The 21,121-nt window shown below is 47.3% G+C and overlaps 1 protein-coding gene across 1 annotated transcript; it reads left to right on the forward strand.

The window, feature by feature from the left end:
- The first annotated feature begins 1,371 nt into the window (after positions 1-1,371).
- LOC144135150 (uncharacterized) lies at positions 1,372-5,196 on the forward strand. The gene is made up of 4 exons (XM_077667890.1): positions 1,372-1,815; positions 2,315-2,518; positions 3,410-3,647; positions 5,070-5,196. Exons 1-3 carry the CDS (start codon positions 1,510-1,512, stop codon positions 3,494-3,496), a joined length of 597 nt encoding a protein of 198 aa, XP_077524016.1. The 5' UTR covers positions 1,372-1,509; the 3' UTR covers positions 3,497-3,647; positions 5,070-5,196.
- Positions 5,197-21,121: the final 15,925 nt, after the last annotated feature.

Here is a 21,121-nt window from a genome sequence, read left to right on the forward strand (position 1 = left end):
AGAAGTCATAAGGAACGCTTTTGGAGTAACTTTGCTTTACACGAACAAAAAAATAAATAAAGCGCGATCCATTCCCGGCCTTTGCGAAGAACACGTATACACGCATGCCGTGTGGGACCTAATGTATCCCACATTATTTGACTCGGTGCAGTTGAAGCTGATGACAGACGCTACCCAAAGCGTGCCGTCAAGGAAGTCAGCTACGCGGAGGACGCCGAAGACCAGAGGTCATCCGGCCAGCCCTCCTGTGAGTGCGGAGGTTCCTGGGGGAAGCCCCGTTATTTAGTTATTCCCTGTACACCTCGCATGTTCGTGAAAGCGATATCAAGAGAGGGGTATTCAGTGAGACCAGAAAGCATGTGACGAACCCATTGCCATAAAGAGCTGGGCGGCAGTACATTAAAAGCTAGGTCTAAACAGGGAGCATACACGACGAATTATTGAGGGTTCTTTTGGTGTTGAGGTGCATGACCATGTATGCCTGCACTCTTTGCTAAAAGTGAGCCTATAATGACATGTGCACAGTAAGGCAGTCCGAAGAGGAAATGAAGACTAAGTAAACTTTCCTCAGGGGTATTCACGCTGGAAAAAAAATTTTCTAGCCGAATTTCCAGCTGGGGTGACATTTTCTCGCCGTACATGGACGAGACTCGAGCTGTAGCTACTGGGGCTGAAAATTTTACAGCTGGAGACTGAGAGCAAGAAATGTTCCAGCTGGACACGATTTGTAGTTCTAGTTGTAACTGGGCATTTCCAGCTGGAAAGGCTTGATTTGACGTTCATTTATTTATTTATTTACTTATTTATTACAGATACTCCAATGGCCCTTGGGTGAGGATTTTTCACATGAGGGGCTTTACATGAGAGTGCTTGTTTCTGACAGAAGCAATACCACAGTTTTCAGCTAATCTTCTGCAGAGTTTCGCTGGAACAGAGCCCCGTTAGCAGACATATGCTAATAAAGCAAAAGTAATAAAGATGGCTTGCTAATCCAGCTAAGAATCGGCAGAGTTTTGGGCAATTGAATGGGCTTAAGTTCTCGGACGTTAATAGCTAGGGATAACAAACGGTGCGATGTTTTACGATGATGAGGATTGCTGTTTTTTCTTTCATAGAATGTTATAGAAGACACTTGATTATGCTGCAGCTTAATTGTTTGTTTCTTTAGCACGGAATCGTAATGTTCCGTTAAAGCTGCTCTATTCGATTCTATGCCACGAGCCATGCTTAGAGCACCTATCTTGTGATCAAATGCAGCCTCGTCCGAGACGTCTTCCAGCGGGTACTGCTGCCTGAGACGGCAGCGAAAAGAGATCAAGTACATGGAATGCGAGGAAAACTCAGACGAGGAATACCTGTGCGAGTCTGAAAACCTATTCCTGGCTTGCAAAACAATGACGGGAAATGCGGACTTCGTTGTAAATGGGTCTTTAAGCAGAACTAGTAAGTGATGAACATAGGAAATGCAGTGCAGATTGTCTAGAATCTCTGGCACTCTTGGCTACTTACATGCTCCACACTAGGGACCGGCCATTTGGACAACTTCTTACAATGCTAATGTCTAGCGCAGAGAAGGCATCCTTGAAGGTTTCATTTTTATCATGGAATAATGAGCCATGGTCACCCAGGCGTGCATATTTCAGGCACAGTTTGAGCGCCCTTCAGTCAGCGAGCATTGCATACAAAATGTCAGCATCCTCGCATCATTTTCTGAAACCACGACCTGGATACTTTGTAGTTTGCGATGACTGCGGAATCGACTACCCTGGTGACTGCCCCGAACACGGACCATTGACCCACGTCAAGGATGTGGAGGTGAGTGCCAAGCACGTAAACTTTTGAAGGCAATCATAAAACGCTGTCTTCAAACCGCGTTCACGTCTACCTGTTTGCGGCCGGCGTAAAGGGAGCCGATGAACACTACCACAGCGAACTTGCCCGGCGGAGACAGTGGTGCTTAAATGCGCGCCTTCACCTTAATGGACCTCTCGACTATGGAAATTTCCTCTCCCTCCTTTTACTGCCTGTTTCATTTTTGCCCTGATGGCGGGGTTCCTTTCCCACCAAGCTTGAGCGAGACTGTTAACTGCGCCTTTCCTTTTGACCTCACTGGTGTACACCACATGCACGCCTTTTCATTCTTTCAGCCCGTTTCAAAGACTACCACATTCAAGCGAACGCAAATGAAGAGAATTGTCGAGTCTGGAACTTCAGCTCCAGAGAATATGAAAAGTGTAATCTGTGCATTTCCAGTGCATAAAAAACGTTAGCCAGTGGCATTGCAGGGAGCCTCAAACTGGCGCGTTGTTCGCAGGTGGAGGTTGTGACCCGCTTCATGCCAACAAAACCCTCCCCGTGGGCCCTGTCCATCAGCCGCTCTACCACTAAAGGGGCCCAGCACGGCGTGTTCACGCTGAAACCACTGCCCAGGAAGGTCTACTTTGGTCCACATGAGGGCGTCAAGGTGGAGAACAACGGAGAGAGCAATGGCTACAACTGGCAGGCGCTTCAGACACAGGTCTTCTTTAGAACTATTGAGGCAGTGGTTAGAGAACTTGTCTTTGCACCTTGTGACAGCTGTTTGATGGTTATCAAAGAATATATTTTTACTCAATGGCTATACTGCCATCACATATGAAGTGAAGGAACTTTTCAGTGAGTAGGCTAACTCTTTATACCTTCCAGGATAAACATACATATCGCCAGATGTATGATCGAAATGCTCGACCCGAAGCTCTCTTGGCAAGATCTTTCAATTACGGAAGGTAGTAGGTTCAAAGTCTTTGTCTTAGCGAAATATCTGGCTTACTGAAAAAGCACAGCAAACAGTTGTGTTTAAAGGCGTGGTATTTGCCATGCCTTGGTTGAATTCAGCTTCACAAGTCATCAGTGTAGACATTGTTGCTGTCTCCTATGCTTTGGCGTTAGGCTAAGATTGACCAAAACCACCCTTAATACATTCTTTCGGAAAGTTTCTGGGATTCTTCAATCTTTCAGCATTATTCATAGCTTTTGTTGGCGCACAATGACTCTCAATGCGTACTTCATAGAAATATGTTCGCAAGACTGGTCAATTTCTTGCCACTCGAGAAATGGAACGTGGTGCTCAGGAGCATGACCTTTCAGAAAGGAACCCTCCTGCAAAGCAGGTAATACCATCATCGGCTGGAGGATACAAGCGACTCGAGCCACATTTCGTGATCTTTGTTTCGTTCTGATTTCTTTTGTTTCTCTGTCTTTGGGGTCGTCCACAGGTCAGTGGGAAGCCATGACAAAGGACTAAAAGAAATTTCCGAAATAAAATGTAGTAAATATACGACCCCTTTACTTCATCGTAGCTTTCAGCAGGCTTGTGATGGAGAGGCGAAAAGGAAAAAGCTTCACTGAGATTGTTTCACGGTGTCCCTAGGCTGAAGGTGAGGACAGAACACCAAGGCGATCCGCAAAGACGGCGAGATATTCCTGGGGGACAGATCCAACTGGATGCGCTACGTGAACTGCGCGGCCAGTCCGCGGGAGGAGTGCCTGGTGGCCATCAGGCATTCCGGCAACGTTTACTACTGGGCGCCCAAGGCCGTGGGCGCCGGAGAGGAGCTCCTCGTTTGGTACGGCACAGCGTTCGCTCAGGTCGCGGCCGCCCGCGGAAGGTGAGGGTCTCGTCATTTCACGCCAACGATGAACAACCGCAAATGGGTTGGGTGAGCTGATTAACGTTGACAAGAGATTTTCGAAAATCTAAGGACTATTATGGATATCACCTATGTTGGGCTACACGGCTCTCAATAAATCAGAAGCTTAACAGTAACAATTAAACAGTTAACTAATCTGTTTAGTTCACCAGCTTTGTATTTAGCACGTATTAAAGGAGTATAAACACCAAATTTTTGCTTGCGTGCTTTCTTCCTTCAAATCATGTGTTAGAGGTTGATATGCATAGACAACGCCGTGTTAATCGCCTAAGGCTGCTGCATACTAGTTTATAATTGAATTTCTTCTTGATGCTGTTTCGGTTTAATCAGCCCAACGATGGCTGTGTTTAGGTCACGCGAGGAATGAAAAAAAAATGACAGTACAACTGCTGATTTGTCAATTATTGCCATTCCAGCTCTTGAATCAGGCTGGTTTAAGTGGCTCCCAGTAGTACTTGCGAAAGCGCATGATTTTTTGCACTCTTTTCTGGCGGACAGCGAGAGCCTCTCCTGAGTTTTCCTTGCTTCCCCCATGGCATCTCCTGAGCTATCTCCACATATGTTTCACCGCATTTGGCGCAGCACGGTGACGGCACGCCGGTTTTGCATCGCGCTAGTCCTGGCCCCGCGAGCTTCGCCCTGCCATAGTTCGCTCCATGTCGGTTGGCCTTTAGATGTATTCTCATACACTACACTGCTGACAATGCCATGCTGAAAAAGTGCCTTTCTAACTCAAAAAGCCGGTTTGAAAGCATTGCTGACAGTGATACGCCCTCTATATATGGACCACGAATGGCGCCAGAATATTCGTGGTTGGGCAGCTTAAAGAAGGAAAAATAATGTGAGATTGGAGGGAGGGTCAAATTTAAAGCATACGTGATGCGTTTGTGCTATTACTCCTCGTGAAGACAAAATAAACGAGAGAAGCAAAATAACAAAATGAACTTTCGAGAGCTTCGAATACTCGCCTGCCAGCGAGAGCACTTAGCCACGCCCTCAGTATTGGAAAGCTTTCTCCTCGTCAGCATCTCAAGGAAGCGCTGGGAAAACATTTGGTTAGGTCTGCCAAGTCTTTGGGATGGTGGCCGTAAACCCTCGCCTCCCTCTTGGCGCCGACACTGACATAAACGTCTTATTTCCCCCGCTCTTTTGTCACCTTCGGAAGAACGGCCAGCGTGCATGCAGTTGTCCTTGCCAGTACAGAGCTGCGCCCGTGGTACTTTGCACAAGCAACTTCACAAGGTGACGATAACAAAGCGGTAGTAACTCTTCTGAACACGTGTGTATAGATGTGAATTTGTGATGACTGAAGATTAATTCTGAACCTTCTGCTAATTCGTTCCCGAGCTCTCCACAAATTGTCCGTTTTTATACCCTCAGGAAATGGAAATCACGAAGCAAAACCGAAACCGGTTTTCTCCTGCGACGCATGCGGCGAGCTGTTTTCTGCGCAAGACGGCTTGGAGAAGCACAGGCGGCGCAAGCACCCGCAGAGGCCAGAGAGAAGGTACCGCTGCGCCTGCTGCCCCTTTTCGAGCAATGAAAAGTAAGACACCTTGTTTTTTTTTTGTTAATATGTAGATACACCTGCGACAAAAACAATGCTGTTCCAATATCCATATTCAAGAAGGGCAGGAAGAGGTGGGGGCAATAGCTTGGTGCTACAAGGGGAAAGTGTTTCAACAGGATGCAGTTGAATCATTGAAAAAATACGCTTTTTCTTTCGGCTCTCCTCCTGGATGAACTAGTGACACTAGGAGGTGGATCCGCGGCCACGTGTGGTAGCATGCATTGGGCTTAGTTTATCACCTCTGCGTCGTGAAATAATAAAGCTGACATGCTCTTCCCTCCTTGTTTCGTTCGCTTCCATCCAGAGCTAATGCCGTCACACACGAGGGGACCCACACGGGCGAGCATCCCTTCATGTGTCACGTCTGCCAAAAGTGCTTCACTCAGGGAGCAAGTCTCACCCGCCACCAGCTGATGCACTCTGGGGAGAGGCCACCTGTGTCCCCGCTGCGGAAAGGGGTTCACTCAGAGGGGAGACCTCAACAGGCACCTTGTGACTCACACGGAGGGGAGGCCCCACGCCTGCTCACAGTGCGGCAAGAGGTTCACGCGACTCGGTGGTGAAGTGAGACATGAGAAGGTGGTGCGCAGCTGCCAGTACCAGCTGCACTGCCCGCACTGCGGAAGAGTGTGCTGGGACGTGGCCCATATGAGAAGACACGTGCGCGCATGCAACAGCTTTGCTGGGAATGACCAACCACAGTACAGCGATGAGTGAGGGACTCAGTGCAGTTGAAGCCGTGTAAAAGCGAGGAAGAGAGTATGCCAGTCGTAGAGCTGACGTGAAAGTAGTGTAAAACAAACAAGAAAAGGAAAGCCAAGGCAGTCATCCTAAGCAGTAGTTAGCGAAGAATAGACCGATTTCACAAAGGCTACTGCGCATGTGGCTGTTTACGGGAAGAAGCCAAGCGTCATCTTGGTTGCAGTCCTTCGTGGCGCTGTCTGCACGGAAGCCCACTTTATTGGCATCTTGATTGGCATTATACCCAGTCGCAGTAGTTTTCCGCCGTCTCATTTACTGCGTTGAGCTGAATGCAACAGAGGCGTCACTACGAAGTTTATGGATTCAATGCTAATCACTGCAGACGCAGCGCTGAGAGGGTATTCAGTTGCAGCAGAGAGTGGATCAACTGACCGCTTCGGCAATGTTGCGCTTGTTACTCGGACCCTGTCGTTAAAAGTCCTGCAGGTGACGATGAAAACGCGATTGACCGTTACTTTGGCTCATTTTGCAGAAAAGAACAGTTCTACGCATAACGATGCACGCCATTAAGAGCATGTGTAGATTTCTTGCCGCCTTATTTCGCCGTGTTAATATTCATTGCATCCACCTCGTCTTTCACTAGAGCTGTGTAACAGTACGTTTGGTGTCTATTTTTCCATCATAGTCCTCATTTAAAACTGTCCATGCAGTAGTTATTTTGCTTCGTGTCAACATATAAATATATTCACAATGTGTTCGCCGGGTTGGTTGTGTTCCGCTTAAAATTAAAAAAAAGGGGCCAGTAGGGGAGGTTTTGAATGCGCCAAATAAAGTTCCAGTGGTTTTTATTACTGTGACAAATGAGTTCATTTGCGAGCGCATTTTCAACTCTAATTTCTTTTTCATTTAAGGTAATATAATATTTGCTACCAGGGCGCCTGCCATGCGACTCACTCACTATTTTCTCAACACGAGTGTGAACACGTTGACTTATGGGTAAACACTAGATAAATGTCCTTTTTTTATTTTCAGTAAAACGGGAGTGATATTCTGGCATAAATGACATGTTGCTGAAATGGCAATGTCACATATCCACAAAGACCGATGGGCAACACATTTCTACGGTTTTTAGCCATGTATTCTCATTCCATGCAATAGAGAAAGCACTATCACTACTATGACAGCTCAAATTATCAGAAATGACAATGCATGCGCATCAAGCATGCACATTGTGGATTCCTGAATACGACCATAAAATTTCGCACACTTGTTCGCCCCCAACCTTACATCGGTCCAGCACTCACGCCAAGAAACGCTGTGTGGCGACGCAAATAAGACTGCTCCCCACGCCGACGCCGCTGCCGGCCGGAGTACCACAACTCCCAGACTGCATCGTGACGGCGGTGGCGTAGCGCAACTGCTGGTGAAATTAGGATATTAAGAACAAAACTTGATAGGATGCCCAAGACGCAGGACAAAAACCCAGCAGCATTGAAAAGATTTGACAGAACGTAGATACGCACGAGGGCGAAAAATAGTTTCGTGCCAACGAATATGTTAAGCTGGCGATTTTTATAAAAAGGGAACAAAAACATGGCGCGACCCTTCATATATTCATATAGAGAAAGACTATACGGGCTGCACAGAAAAATTTACATACAGAAAGACCTGAACAGGAAAAGAAATTCCCTTTGCCTGAGATGCAGTTTACCTGTGTTGAGCCAAAGTGGAACATGAGGAAGAATAAAATTAAAAACTGGCACAAATTCCTCTTTACTATATTAGTTCTCAGTCAATCCTGACTGCTTGAACTCTTTCTCGTGATGCATTTGAATTCAGTGCGCTCATGCCAATGCACCGTCGTGAGCACAGTGAAGGCGCCTTTGTTTCCGCTGACTATAGGCGGCTTCATATATACTGTTTTTCTTGTTCGTAAACTCGTCTTATAGTGTGTTCGCCCTTGTCCTGTTGTTGCTTTGTTCCCATTAAGAAGTGGTGCTTGATACTGTTTTCATTGTTTTTTTAAAAGGTGTAGTTCTGCATGCGCCAAAAATAGGAGACGGGCGGGGATTGGCAGGGAAATTCATTTTCCACCATTTTCAATGTTCACTGTACTCTTATTTCGTACTTGTTTAGAAAGCGTGCCTCACGATGCTGTTATCGCATTGTTTTCATCGGATTGCCCGCTGTTGTTTTGCATTCGGTGATCATTGTGTTCACACCGTGCTCTTGCTAAAGACATTTCACAACGCAACTCAGTTGCAACAAGTTCGGCATTTGAGCTATTTATTCTAGTTTTTACTACTGTTTATGGTTGTGGTTATGAGCACTTCCTGCTGTATATATTGCGCTTGCGTTTTCAACCAACCCTGTAACGTCCCTGTAACTAACAGTATCAATAAGAAGTGAACAAATAAAGAAAAGCACATGCTCTTTGATCAGCATAACATGGATCTGACTGCCATGACCTGACTCAACTTCAACTGTATGAGCTCTTCGTACAGCTTTTTCTTCGTATAACCCACAGCAGTAGAGACAAAACATTATTGATGGCCCTTAAACACGAAAAAAAAAACGTGGATTGATCATGTTTTCAGTTTTGCTGCAGTCTGTATTCCTTTCTTCACGTTAGGGTTTACAGGATAGCCTATGCTCACGTATGGACTTATCAAGGTAAGTGACGGATGCTTTCTCCCTGCCTGAATGATCAAAGTGGTTTGTATGGCAGTGTGTGCCTCGTACATTGTACAACCTCCGTACTCAGCATGACGGAAAACTAAAGCCACAATCAATTGAGGTCCTTCGTCCGCCTGCGCTAAGGGTGATGACAGAATGCCTAGGACGAAAGCTGAGAACTACATGCACAGAATTTCATCGGCACCTTCACTGCCCTTCCGCTCCAAAGTCTAAAGCCAATGTATATTTTTACATATCCCAAAGAATGCTTCGGTTGCGCCAAGAAAGAAATGTTGATTTTCACTAGATGAAACAGCCTCATAGACAGGCAGAGCTCCGACAGCGCCACAAAAAAAAATGGTGGCGGTTTAGCTCTGGTTAAGCCCAGAGTGACACGATAGCTACACCTGGCCGAGTGGAACGTGCGCAGTTGAATTGCAAAGTCAGTCTTTCGCCGCTCCGTTTCGCTGGGCGTTCCTTTTTCATCTTCGTCCCACTTGACATGGTGCATGCGCACAGCTGTGGCAGCTCGGTTTCACCGGCACCCCGCACCACTGGCAGAAGCAGCTGCTGTGCACCACATGGCTGGTCACGTGACCAACCACGTGATTAGCCACGGCGCCGTGCCACCGGCAGCTGCTCTGCACCACGTGACAGCATAGGCGCCATGGGGTGTCGGTGCCACACCCCATGCTCGAAATGCTCGAAGGCTCGAAATGCTACCGTTATTTAGCTATCGCTACAAAAACGACTTGATGCTCGCTTTTGCATGCTGTCTTGTATGCTGCCTGATGTTAAGTGGGCTATTTGCACAGTGAATCATTAAATATAAACCAATGCGTCCAGCCTGTAAATAAAGTTCCTTCACCAAAGTCGCATTCCATAAGCTTTCCATGGCATGCTTTTCTTTTTTTATTGCGGCAGTGTGCCTGCTGGCATACAGTATTATTTACAAATATAGGTACACACTGAACTCTCAAAGAAAGTCCAGTAACATCTGGTGGTGCGGCCCAAAAACCCATTCTTCTAAGACATCTGGTGGACGCTGTTTCTGACGGATAGCATGCAAAGAGGGGCAGGTCTAAGGCGAATGTTTTGTATCCGCCTCGCAGACAGGAGCGGGACAGAAAAAGCAGGATGGGTTGTGCATTGTGTCTGCTTTTATGGCGCATCGGCAACTAAGGCCATCACGTGCCAAGCTCGTGGTACAGGAGAAATGTTCTGAATAATTTTATAGAAATGTGGTGAAAAATCGTCTCCGGTGTAGAGTGCTTAAAAAGTAACTACCTCTTGATAAAGTAAAAGAATTTATAAATGGGTACGTAATTATTAAAAGCTTTTAAATGCGTCTGGTAACATCAGCGGCCATCCTTGCCCGGGCAAGGATCTCGAGGCTCCCAACCAACCATATAAAAACCTCAGCATTTTTCTCGGGAATGAGAAATGGCTGAGGTGTTTCAGACAAAACACTGGGTCACGATTTACATTTTTTAAAGAAAACCAAGACACAAGACATATCTACAATTGCATTGACACCTAAGAGCAGTGCTGGGTGATAAAGGATGCAATGATTAAAAAATGGAAAAAATATCACTTTTTCCTTTGCTTTTCCAATTTCGAGCATGAAATTAAATTGCGGTTGTTGTTTTAAGGCCCATAAGCAACTAAGGCTATCATATGCCAGCCACAAGGTATCGGAAGAATTGTTTGCTGAATTTTATAGAAATGTGAAAATTACCCTTGGCTGAGGTCTATTAAAATTCAAACAGACCAGAGGGTAAAAAATTCAGTTTTTTGAGAAATCCTGCTTCTCTTCAAAAGCTAAAAATGCAAGACGTGTACGTTTCCATTATATCCATTATTCCAAAAGCAGTGTAGGATAAAAAGGAATATATTTGTCACAAAATTCAACAAAGTACTTCTTAGTTTTTCCAGTTTCACGTGAGAGAATAAGAGATGGTTAACCGTAAGTTCATCTCCGCATTCTTTGCAAACAGGTTTGTCTTGTTTTGTTTGCAAGAAGTTGTAATTTGTATGTGGCCTATATGGAGACAGCAGATAACTGTTTCCTTGAAACGTTTCTGGTGCACACGACTTACATTGACCTAAACCTGGTTTTATTTAGTGCGGTTATTTATTTCTACCACTGAAATAACTAATGTAATGCGAAGGCAAGATAACCGCTGGTCCTTAAGAGTAACGGCGTGGATTCCAAGCGAAAGTAAGCGTAGCAGGGGCTGGCAGAAGGTTAGGTGGGCTGATGAGATCAAGAAGTTTGCAGGCAATGGGTGGATGCAGCTGGCAAAGGACATGGTTAATTGGAGAGACATGGGAGAGGCTTTTGCCCTGCAGTGGGTGTAGTAAGGCTGATGAGATGATGTTATTTGTTTCGTTGTTCCAGGCGGACTGCCATTTTTTCCTTGCTTTACAGTGTACTAAGTTCAAGCAATCTTTATAGGGCATGTTTACATTTTTGATTTGCTTGCCACAAGCTTGAACAGCGTAGAAATCTGCTCTTTCATTGCCTTTTATGGCCACATGACTTGGTACCCAGCACGGCTTTATGTTTTATCCTTGAGTTATGGCGGTTATGACATCGCCAAGCAGCAGAGTGATTTTTCTAGAGTTAAGGGCTTTAAGCACATTTAGCGAGCCTGTGTAAATAACACTGTTAGCGAGGTTCTCATTTCCTACTTTTTCTACGACTACACAGATGGCATAACATTCGGCGGTGAACATGGTCGGTGTGCACTGTGGAAGTCTTACTATTTTATTCCAATTCCCTTGTAGCGCTGCACTTCAAACGTAAGCATCTGTTTTTGAACCGTCTGTTGTGGAATCTGTGAAGCTGTACTTTTGCTTGAGTGTAAGAAATTCTTGTGATATGCTGTTGTGGAGTTTGTTTTTTACAGAATTGTGTAAGAGTGAAATCACAGATTGCTGGGAAAGTGTACCATAGAGGTACCGGATCTCGTCTTAACAATTGCAGGTAATGTGTCTAGTACACCGATGTTTTAGCACATCTCTTCAAACCGAAAAAGTATCGGCCTGGTGCTTTACGTTTTGTTGTTAAACAGCATTCTAGATAGGCACTTAGTGACTATTTGGTCATAGATGTGTTAGGTAGTGGACGGATGTTTCGGTTGTATGAACACGTGATTGTATGAACATCGTTCTTCCCTCTGCAAGTGATGGTTCGTAAGTTTCTACATAAGGGCTATTTATGGGGTGATGTCCTATATGCGCCAGTGGAAAGACGCAAACCTAAGTTACGTACTGTATCCAGTCGTTTAAGGTACGATGGTCTCACTGAACTATGCATCCAGACACTATACATCCATAATCTATGGTAGGGCGTACTGCAGAGTGATAAAAATACGTCCTATCTAAGCCCGAGCGTTTTCGTGAGAATTTCAAAAATTTGTGCCCATCATTTACTGGTAGTGTGACTTCGTTCAGAAAAAGGGTGGGACGAGTGTGCAGTCCTCTCTTCTGAACTAGAACAGAACGGCTACTGACTTTTGTATAGATAACTTGAAACAATAAAGGAACAACAGAAATTGTGTTTAAACTGTCTTTTATGTCATTACAGTTGTGTCCTCTGCAATTCTAGTGCAATATGAAAGCCATCTTAATGCTGTATGTCTATGAAGAGAAAACTAGATTACCCTAGATTTGGCCCCGTGACTCGGGAGGCTCAAATTTTTTGATCGATCCAAGTTTTCGGGTAAGCTGCACGACCGAGAAGTGGATTGAAGCAGTCCGGACAGTCAAGTCAATATCCTGTGCCAAATTCAACGACAGTCTTAGGTGCGTGCATTTAAAGCTACATTTTCAAATTACGCACAAGTTAAAACTCCTGCGACATGCATTTAGAATTTTGATAGTGCTAGAGCTACTTTCTAATGCAGGCGTCTAACCAAACTTTCAGCACATGTGCGGCTTCTCGCCGCGCTCAAGTTCCTTTGACGTTTGGGATGTTCTGAAACAGGACGGTACGTATACTGTCTGAATCAGGAGGTAACAGAATACGAGGGTGGAGGGGGGATTATATAGGCATTGCCACACAAACATATCACCTCAGATGTAGGAATGTATGACAGGGCGTGTACTTCCACCCATAATATCACCATGCAACTGGGTTGAGAGGCGGCGCTGCTTTTTTTTTAATCCGAGAACTCGCATCCCGTAAGCTTTGTTGCCTATAGGACGTACTGTAGACCACAAAATTTTTCCGAACATCAAAATCACAAAAAAGCTGGATTTCCTCGCCTGCAGGAGGTGCGGCCAGGCGTTGAGGTAGCGCAGGGAAGTGCAAATACATTCCAATTCGTGGCTGCATGCTTAAGTCGAGTGCCAAACAATCGTGTTTTTTTTTACGATCTCCATGTCCCATAAACTTTAGCGTTCGACTATGTTCTGCAGCATGCACGCACCTCGTCGTAGTGCAAATTAGCTGTTGCCGATTTACTTTACCCTATATTATAACCAAAGCGACAACTGCGAATTCGTGAAGAAATAATCAACAAGCACCTACACTAAGCACCTCGCCAACGTATACAAAAAATTCAATAGAAACGCATGCTAGTTACTATAGTTAGGCGAGTCTATGCAACTAAGAGGCCTTCAAGAGATAAAAGGCTTTCATACACCATAATTGTCCCTTAACAACCATTGTATGCACCACTCATTGGAATGCTGCGTTGCACTGATGCCAAAGTGTGAATTTCCACAATAAAATAAAACTCACCTGAATTAAACCCTTCAGAGCGGCGGGAACACTATTGCTATAAGCCTTTAATGCGCATAAAACCAGAAAAGGCCACTTGCAACACTTGAAAGCACAGCACATGATGCAACCCAAGAGCACAGCTGGCGGTAGTACACAAAACGCGGCGGAAACTTGGAGCAGGTAGTGCGGTCAGCACATTCACTTCCCCAGTGTCGTCATACCTGCCATGGCGGCGCTGAGTGCGGCACTGCTCCGCAGTGTCCTCTAGCCACTGTACGAAGCTCATGCGCACGTCTGTCAAGGATAACTGCAACGCAGTTGCGCATGCAGAGCGCTCCACTCCGTAAGTGAACGAGCATGGAGCCTCCAGAAAACTCCTTTGTGCCGCGGGGTTTCCCTTATACCCCATTGCCAACGGTTGGACGAAGAAGCCAGCTTTCAAGCTTCATAACTAGATCCAGCTGTATACACGCACGGAGAAAAGTGAAGCACGGTTCAGGCGGCAAGCCTCGAAGGGAAAGTACCACGAAGAAGGGTACATACGAAACGTGATGCTTAACAACTTGTCGCCGGACCTCTCAAGCCCTCCTTCGCAGTATTTGTCTATTATCTGTGAAAGGCAACATGCCATTGTGAAGAAGGCAGCAGGGGACCTACTTAGTGGTACCGGCAAGCATGTGACTGGGCTGTTTAAATTTAACGGCACCTGATGTAGAGACCCTCAATGGTGCCAAGTGCAGTGATCTCCCCTGCGTGGATTGTGCCTTCGCAAGGAGTGGCGGGGGGGGGGGGGGGGGGAGGAGGCAGAAGAGTGAGATATGTTGCTCTTTTATGCCAGCAGTTACAGGGTGCGATGTGCTATGACGAGCCAATGACAGCCCTTGACGTCACGGGGCCCATTCAAAGTTTAAAGGCAGAGTTAGCATGAAGAACCGACAGTAGACATCGCCATGAGCCATGCAGAAAGGAATGGGAGAAAATTATTTTGCAAATAGCATACCTCGCCTTTAAACACTGAACACCCTGTAATCTACACAATGCGGGCGTTGAACAGCCACCTTAAAAAACCATTTCATAGGCTGTTCCAGAACTACTATCGATAATGAAGTTTCTGGGGCTCACCCGAAACATTTTGAGATTCATACCTCACTGCATTTCCAGCATGCTAGGTCTGCTGTGTGGTCTCCTGTTAAAAAACTTCAAAGTTATCACAAATGCCGATCGCCACTTATCCTGACGAAAAAGATTTTGCATTGCTAACCACGAAATATTGTAAGGAAGCTGGTTTTCAGTCAGAATAAAAACGTGAGGCAGGAAGGACATAGTATGAATGCCGGCCCTCAGAGCGCGGCATGCCCGTAAGCGTGCTGTGCGACAAATACTCCAAGTTCGTGCCTGCAGATTTGACAAACCATAAAGCATTCTTCAAACTGTCGCAATATGTAAACACAGCCGCCGTTGTGTATGTAATGCGTTAATCATTTCGTGTACCAGCTAACACTTATAACTCGTCGTATGCCCTTCGGGTAGCAGTTTGCAATTTGTTACGCTTTCCCTTACAGATATATGCCAGGAACTGTAGTGTCCAGATGGCTGCAGACGGCTCCATCATAGAACATGGCTATGTTTGCTGCGTAGTGGCAGGAACATTATGATGACTTGGAGTGCATGGGACCTGTACAGGCGAGGTAGTGGTTAAAAAATTCGTAGTACGTCTCGTAGTCAAGATGAAATGCTTTGCAGGAATAATAATAATAATAATAATAATTGGTTTTTTTGGGGAAAGGAAATGGCGCAGTATCTGTCTCATATATCGTTGGACACCTGAACCGCGCCGTAAAAGAAGGGATAAAGGAGGGAGTGAAAGAAGAAAGGAAGAATAGGTACCGTAGTGGAGGGCTCCGGAATAATTTCGACCACCTGGGGATCTTTAACGTGCACTGACATCGCACAGCACACGGGCGCCTTAGCGTTTTTCCTCCATAAAAACGCAGCCGCCGCGGTCGGGTTCGAACCCGGGAACTCCGGATCTTTGCAGGAAATGGCGTAACACATTCTAGGATGCCCTATAGATGGCGCTAGCCAGACTCTGGTGTCGACCAGGTCATTCGGCTGCTGGACAAACCGCTGCCTTAATTTTCTTGTAGTCTTCAACGTGGGCAGCGCGCATATATGCCCACCCTGGCTGCTTTCGCAGCTTTAGGAGCCGCCGCCCTGAACAGTTTCTCTTCCTGCTAAACAGCGCTGAACACGTTCCCCGCCGCTTCTAGCGCTTTATGGGTCGCCCAGTTCATCCGCCTATATTTCCCGCGCTGCTCATATCTATCGCTGCTTTCATTGCTTGATGCATAGCGAGCCCCCGCCGTTTTTTTTTCTTTAGCCTTAGCGATGTGTTAGTCCGCCTTCTCGCCTTCCTGTGCAGATACATAAGGCTGCCGTTGGCATAGGCCTCTATCTCTTAACTGAACTGGTTCCTTCTGATGGATACGGTGGCAGCGCTGAGTGCCGAGAATTTGGGAGCGTTAAACTGATAAGGAAGATGGAAAATTACAATAGCTGGAGAAACAGGGACAGCAGCTACGAGGTCGACGCCATCGGGAGAAGAATTAAGCTGCAGTTTGCGGTCATTGATTCACTTAGAGCTGGCTTTTCTGCCGCTAGAGCTGTGTGTGTTAAGGTGCCCCGAAACCGAGGCAGGTCTGTCCTGCATCACGTGATCACCCCAGGCACGCGTTTCCTGCTACCTTTGTTGCGCAACTTTTTCCTCCACTGAGGTGACCACCTCAGGCCTACACCCATGCCTTGAACATCACGCAACCTTCGTTGACGCCCAGCTATAAGACGCCATGAAACACTTCGAAATGTGTCTAGGACGTCATCTGCGCTTCTGAAAATGAAAATTTGATTTGAAGAAATTAAAGTGTCGGTAACTGTCCATACTTCTCAACCGCACGCAGGAAGTAAAAGAAGAAAGAGGTGCTGCAATGGGGGGCTCTGAAATAATACCTCCTGGTGGTCTTAAAGAGAACCGACTTCACACAGCACACGGACGCCTTTTTGAGCACCCGCCGCAGTGGCTCAGTAGGTAGGGCGCTCGGCTACTGCGCTACAGTACAGGGTCGGTTCAACACGGCCGCGTCTCGACGGCGGCGAAATGCAAACGGTGCCCTTGTGCTCTGCGATGTCAGGGGTGTTCAAGATCCCCCGGTAGTCTCAGTAGTCCGGGGCACTCGACTAGGGCTTCTTTTTTCTTCATTTGCTACCATCTCCCTCCCTTCCCTCACAGCACGGTTTAGGTGTCCACCAAGTTATGCAGTTACCACACCTTTCATTTCCTGATAACCAATCTTTTTCTTTTTGCGCATCTGGGTTTGGATGATAAGTAGTTAAAAGTAAATGTGCTGTAGCAGTCTTACAGTGGGTGAGTACCTAGACCACACCCCTAAGGGATTATTAAAGAGGTATATTTAAAAAGCAGACAATTACACTTTCTCTTGCTGGGCTTCATAGCTGCTGGCGAGGAGTCATGCGTATGCGTGGTGCTCCCAAGCGAGATAGAGGACCATGGGGGCGTAGGCCCTGCGATCGCCTTCATGGCGCGTCATTGTGTGACTCAAGAGCATGCCGAGCGAATGAGTTGGCGGTGCAAACGGGTGCGCACCTCTTAAAGGCAAACCTCAAGCGTCCTCCATATGTTTTTTCTTTTGCTGGCTGCGACAACAATGGTAACAGCATTCCGCAAAATCATGGTGTAATTTCTGTGAAGTAATGGTGAGTAATGAAGTCTCCACCTAGCGTACATCACACGCAATGTTCCTCTGGTCATCACTGCACCTCAGGCCAGTGCATTTTTTGCCTGCTTTAGTGCATCCGTATATGAACATATGAATTCGACACGGAAAATTTTTTGTTTAGTTTTTGCTGAAATTGCCCGATTAAAGCGTTCAAAGAAAACTATTATTTTGCCCTCGCGTGCATATCGACCCTGTCGATCGAGAGATCGCAAAACCGCTTGCTTTAGTCGTAGGTCCTCAGCGTTCTGCAAATTATTCTTAATTGTTCCCCAACAATTGCATAGAACGAGTTAGGCTTACTGTGGGGTGCAAATTATTCTTAATTGTTCCCCAACAATTGCATAGGACGAGTTAGGCTTGCTGTGGGGCTAGTTATAACTTGCGAGAACGTGTTTGCAGGCTAGTTGGTGCTTTAGTCGAATTTGTGTTGAGCGCAGATAGACAGCACAGGAAGAAACGAACTTGACAAGACAGAGCTCTAACAACTCGGGTTCTATTGACAGATCTCTTGTTTTTATACAGCAGCTACTCGTATCAGCAAAGTGAAAGAAAACAATTCACACACGGACATATCAGATCAACTGAGATCCCGTCATCCCTCAAACAGGACTGGAGTGAATTCTTTTCTTTCACTTTGTTGATACGAGCAGCTGCTGCATAAAAGGAAGCGATCTGTCAATAAAAACTGAGCTGTTAGCGCTTTCTACTGTCAAGTTCGTTTCTTCGTGTGGTGTCTTCCTGCCATAAAAACACATTCTGGTTTGTGTAATTCTTCACAGATGTTAAAATTGCACGAAAAAACACACAAGACAGGACACACGAGAAGCGCTCGCTAAGGATGACTGCCTTGGCTTCACCTTGTTTGTTTTAATTTTTTTCACATCATCCCCAGTGGAGCCGTGCAATGCGCGCACGTGTCGTCTCATATATGCCATGTCCAAGCACCCTCTCGCAGTGCGGGAAGTGCAGCTGGTGCTGGCGGCGGTGCACCGCCCTCTCATGTCTCACGGCATCACCCAGTCACTTGAGCAGGCATGGGGCCTCTCCCCCATTTGCGTCACCAGGTGCCTGTCGAGGTCTCCCCTCTGGATGAACCCTTTTCCGCAGCGGGGACACAGGTGGGATGCAGCCCAACCGTCCACAGAGTGTTGCACCCTGCTGTGAAGCGCAAGGTGATGGGCTAGTCTGAAGCGCTGTCCGCACTCCGGCCACTCGTGCGGCCTCTCCCTCGAGTGGACCAGCTTAGTGCCGAGTACACAGAAGTGCCTTGCACTCGGCCTCACACAGTGTTGGGCGCGGCCTCCTTTTCCAAGCCATGCACCCTGAGGAGCCAAGCACCAGGCCGACGAATGGCTTGTACCCATTTTGAGGAAACCGGTGGGTAACCGGCCGGCGGCAGGAGTCGAACCCACCACCTCCCCTAGCCGAGATGTGCTTGCTGAGTGAAGCCCTTCTGGCAGATGGGGCACACGAAAGGGTGCTCGCCCGGGTGGGTCGATCCGCTCGTGTCTGGTCACATCCGCTCTGTTTAGAAGCGAATGAAAGGAGGAAAGAGTAGACACCGTGAGCATGTCAGCCTCACTGACGGCGCAGAGGTGGAAAACTAGAAGCCCACAGCTGCATGCATATATGCTACCACACGGTGCCGCGGATCCACCTCTCACCGACACTACGTCCGAAATTAGAGAAGAAAGGGTTATTTTTTTTCAAATAATGCAACACCATCCTGTTGTAGCATATTCCTGCTGTAACACCCAGCTATTTCCCTCGCCTCTTCCTTCGCTTCTTGAATATAAATATTGGAATACCTTAAATGTTTGTCGCAAGCCGCAGGTGTATCCACATATTAACTGAGGGAATTCGTTCCCTTTGGTTTGGTTCCCGCGATGGGCCCTCCCGAATTTCTAACTAACAAGGAAGGGCGCTGGCGTCGCAGTGAAACAAGCGCCACGGACGGCGTGATTGCTGCGCGTACACGCCGCGCATAGCGCTCGATCTTCGGCTCGGGAACTCGACGCGCATCGACTGCTCGGCGCGGGCTCTTCGCTAACAGGCCGAGGCGTCGTGTTGGGAACCCCCTCCCGCATCTCGTCCCTTCCGGCTTCGATGTTTCTCGCTTGCCCTAGCGTGGGCGAACATTCTCTTGTAACCGTGCTGTTGAGTCGGATTACCTCGATCCATTCGTGTATTTTGCTCCTAGCTGGCGTTATTGCTTCAGCAGCAATAAACGCCACTGTGTCAGCCAAAGTGTTCTTCCTTTGTTCCCACACAGAACAAGGCCCGCCTTGGTCGGCGCGCGCGATCACGGGGTGCGGCCCGGGCACTTCTCAATCCTGTCGGCCGCGGTTGATCGGGGAGAACATATTTATTCCCAATTAAAACCTCACAGGAAAGAACCAAAACGAGGCGAGATGTCAATTCAGACGCCGTCCCGAAAACTGCAGTCATTACGTAACCCTTTAGGCTGTTTAGAAATTTCCTTCATGAGCTTTGGCCTGAGGAACGCTGGACAAACCTTTCAACGGTTCATCGATGAAGTCGTCCGCGGCCTCGACTTCTGCTTCATCTTGACGACATATTGGTCTTTTCCCGTAATGGCGACGAACACCACACGCACCTTCGTCTACTTATGTGCCCAAAAACTACGCTCTGCGCTTCAGTTGTCAAATTCCGGGGCCAAGAAGTTTCGTCAGAGGGAACTCGGCCTTTGCCTCCACACATCTCAGACCAGCAAAATTACCCCCAACCCACCACTGTTAAATACCTTCGCCGTTTTCTCGGCAGGCTGAACATTTACAGGCGTTTCTTGCCGCACGCAGCAGACTACCAGGCACCCCTCCATGATGCCTTGGCTGGTTAACGAGGAAACCAACCCGTCACGTGGACACCGGCTTTAACGGAACTTTTCAAAGTATGCAAAGCTGCTCTCTGCACCGCCACACTTTTCTCCCATCCCACGCTAGACGCTCCTTTGGGGCTCTTCACGGACGCCTCTAACTTCGCCGTCGGCGCCGCCCTTATGCAACGCATAGACAACACCTGGCATCCCTTGGCGTTTTTCTCCAAGATATTCTCAGCTCGGAAAACGACCCCCTCCTGCAGCCAGTTCCACCAATGAAACCACGGCCCCCGCCCCGTAGAGTTCGCCAGCTTACCACAGAGAACTTCTGGCGATATACGAAGCAGTTCAACACTTTTGCCACATTCTCGAAGCACGGACCTGCTCTATCTACACCGACCATAAACGTCTGACCTACGCCTTCTCTCAACGGCGCGACAAACTCCCGCCGGTTCAGCGAAACCCCGCACCATTCCGGACAGGTAGACCGTTCACCACCTCAAAGTCACCCCTGATGAAGGAGCCGAGTCTGCTTCCAAACCTTGGGTTAAAATTTTAAAAATTTTTGGTTCGAGATGCGCAGTTTATTATGTCTTCAAATAGAACCAGACAGGCAAATTGTTCAAAATGTTTAGTTTTCAAATGCCCAGTTTAACACCGACATTCAACATGTCAGCGAGGACAACGTGGTCGCCGACGCGCTTTCACGAGTGGCAGCTAGCAGCTCTTCGCAGATAACAGCTGACGTCCTCGCCGAGCCTCAGACTACGGATGTCGGAACTGCGATAGCTTCTTAAGGGCGGATCCTCACTACAGCTGCAACAAGTCCCCATACCTGGATCGACGACTTTTTACTGCGACATGTCAACAGCACGAAGCAGGCCTTACATGCCCCTTTCCCATCGCCGTGGCCTCTTCAACATAATCTCAGCCATCCCGCCATACACGCCTCGTGGCCGACCGCTATGTCTGGCACTGCATGCAGCGCGATTGCCACATCTGGGCGCGCTCCTGCATTCAATGCCAGCGCGCTAAAGTCACCAGGCATATTACTTCGCGGCTCGGAGCATTCTCCCAGCCCTCTGGTCGGTTTCAACACGTACACTTTAATATCATAGG

The sequence above is a fragment of the Amblyomma americanum genome, chromosome 5 (genome assembly GCF_052857255.1).
Source record: "Amblyomma americanum isolate KBUSLIRL-KWMA chromosome 5, ASM5285725v1, whole genome shotgun sequence".
Classification (NCBI taxonomy): Eukaryota; Metazoa; Arthropoda; class Arachnida; order Ixodida; family Ixodidae; genus Amblyomma; species Amblyomma americanum.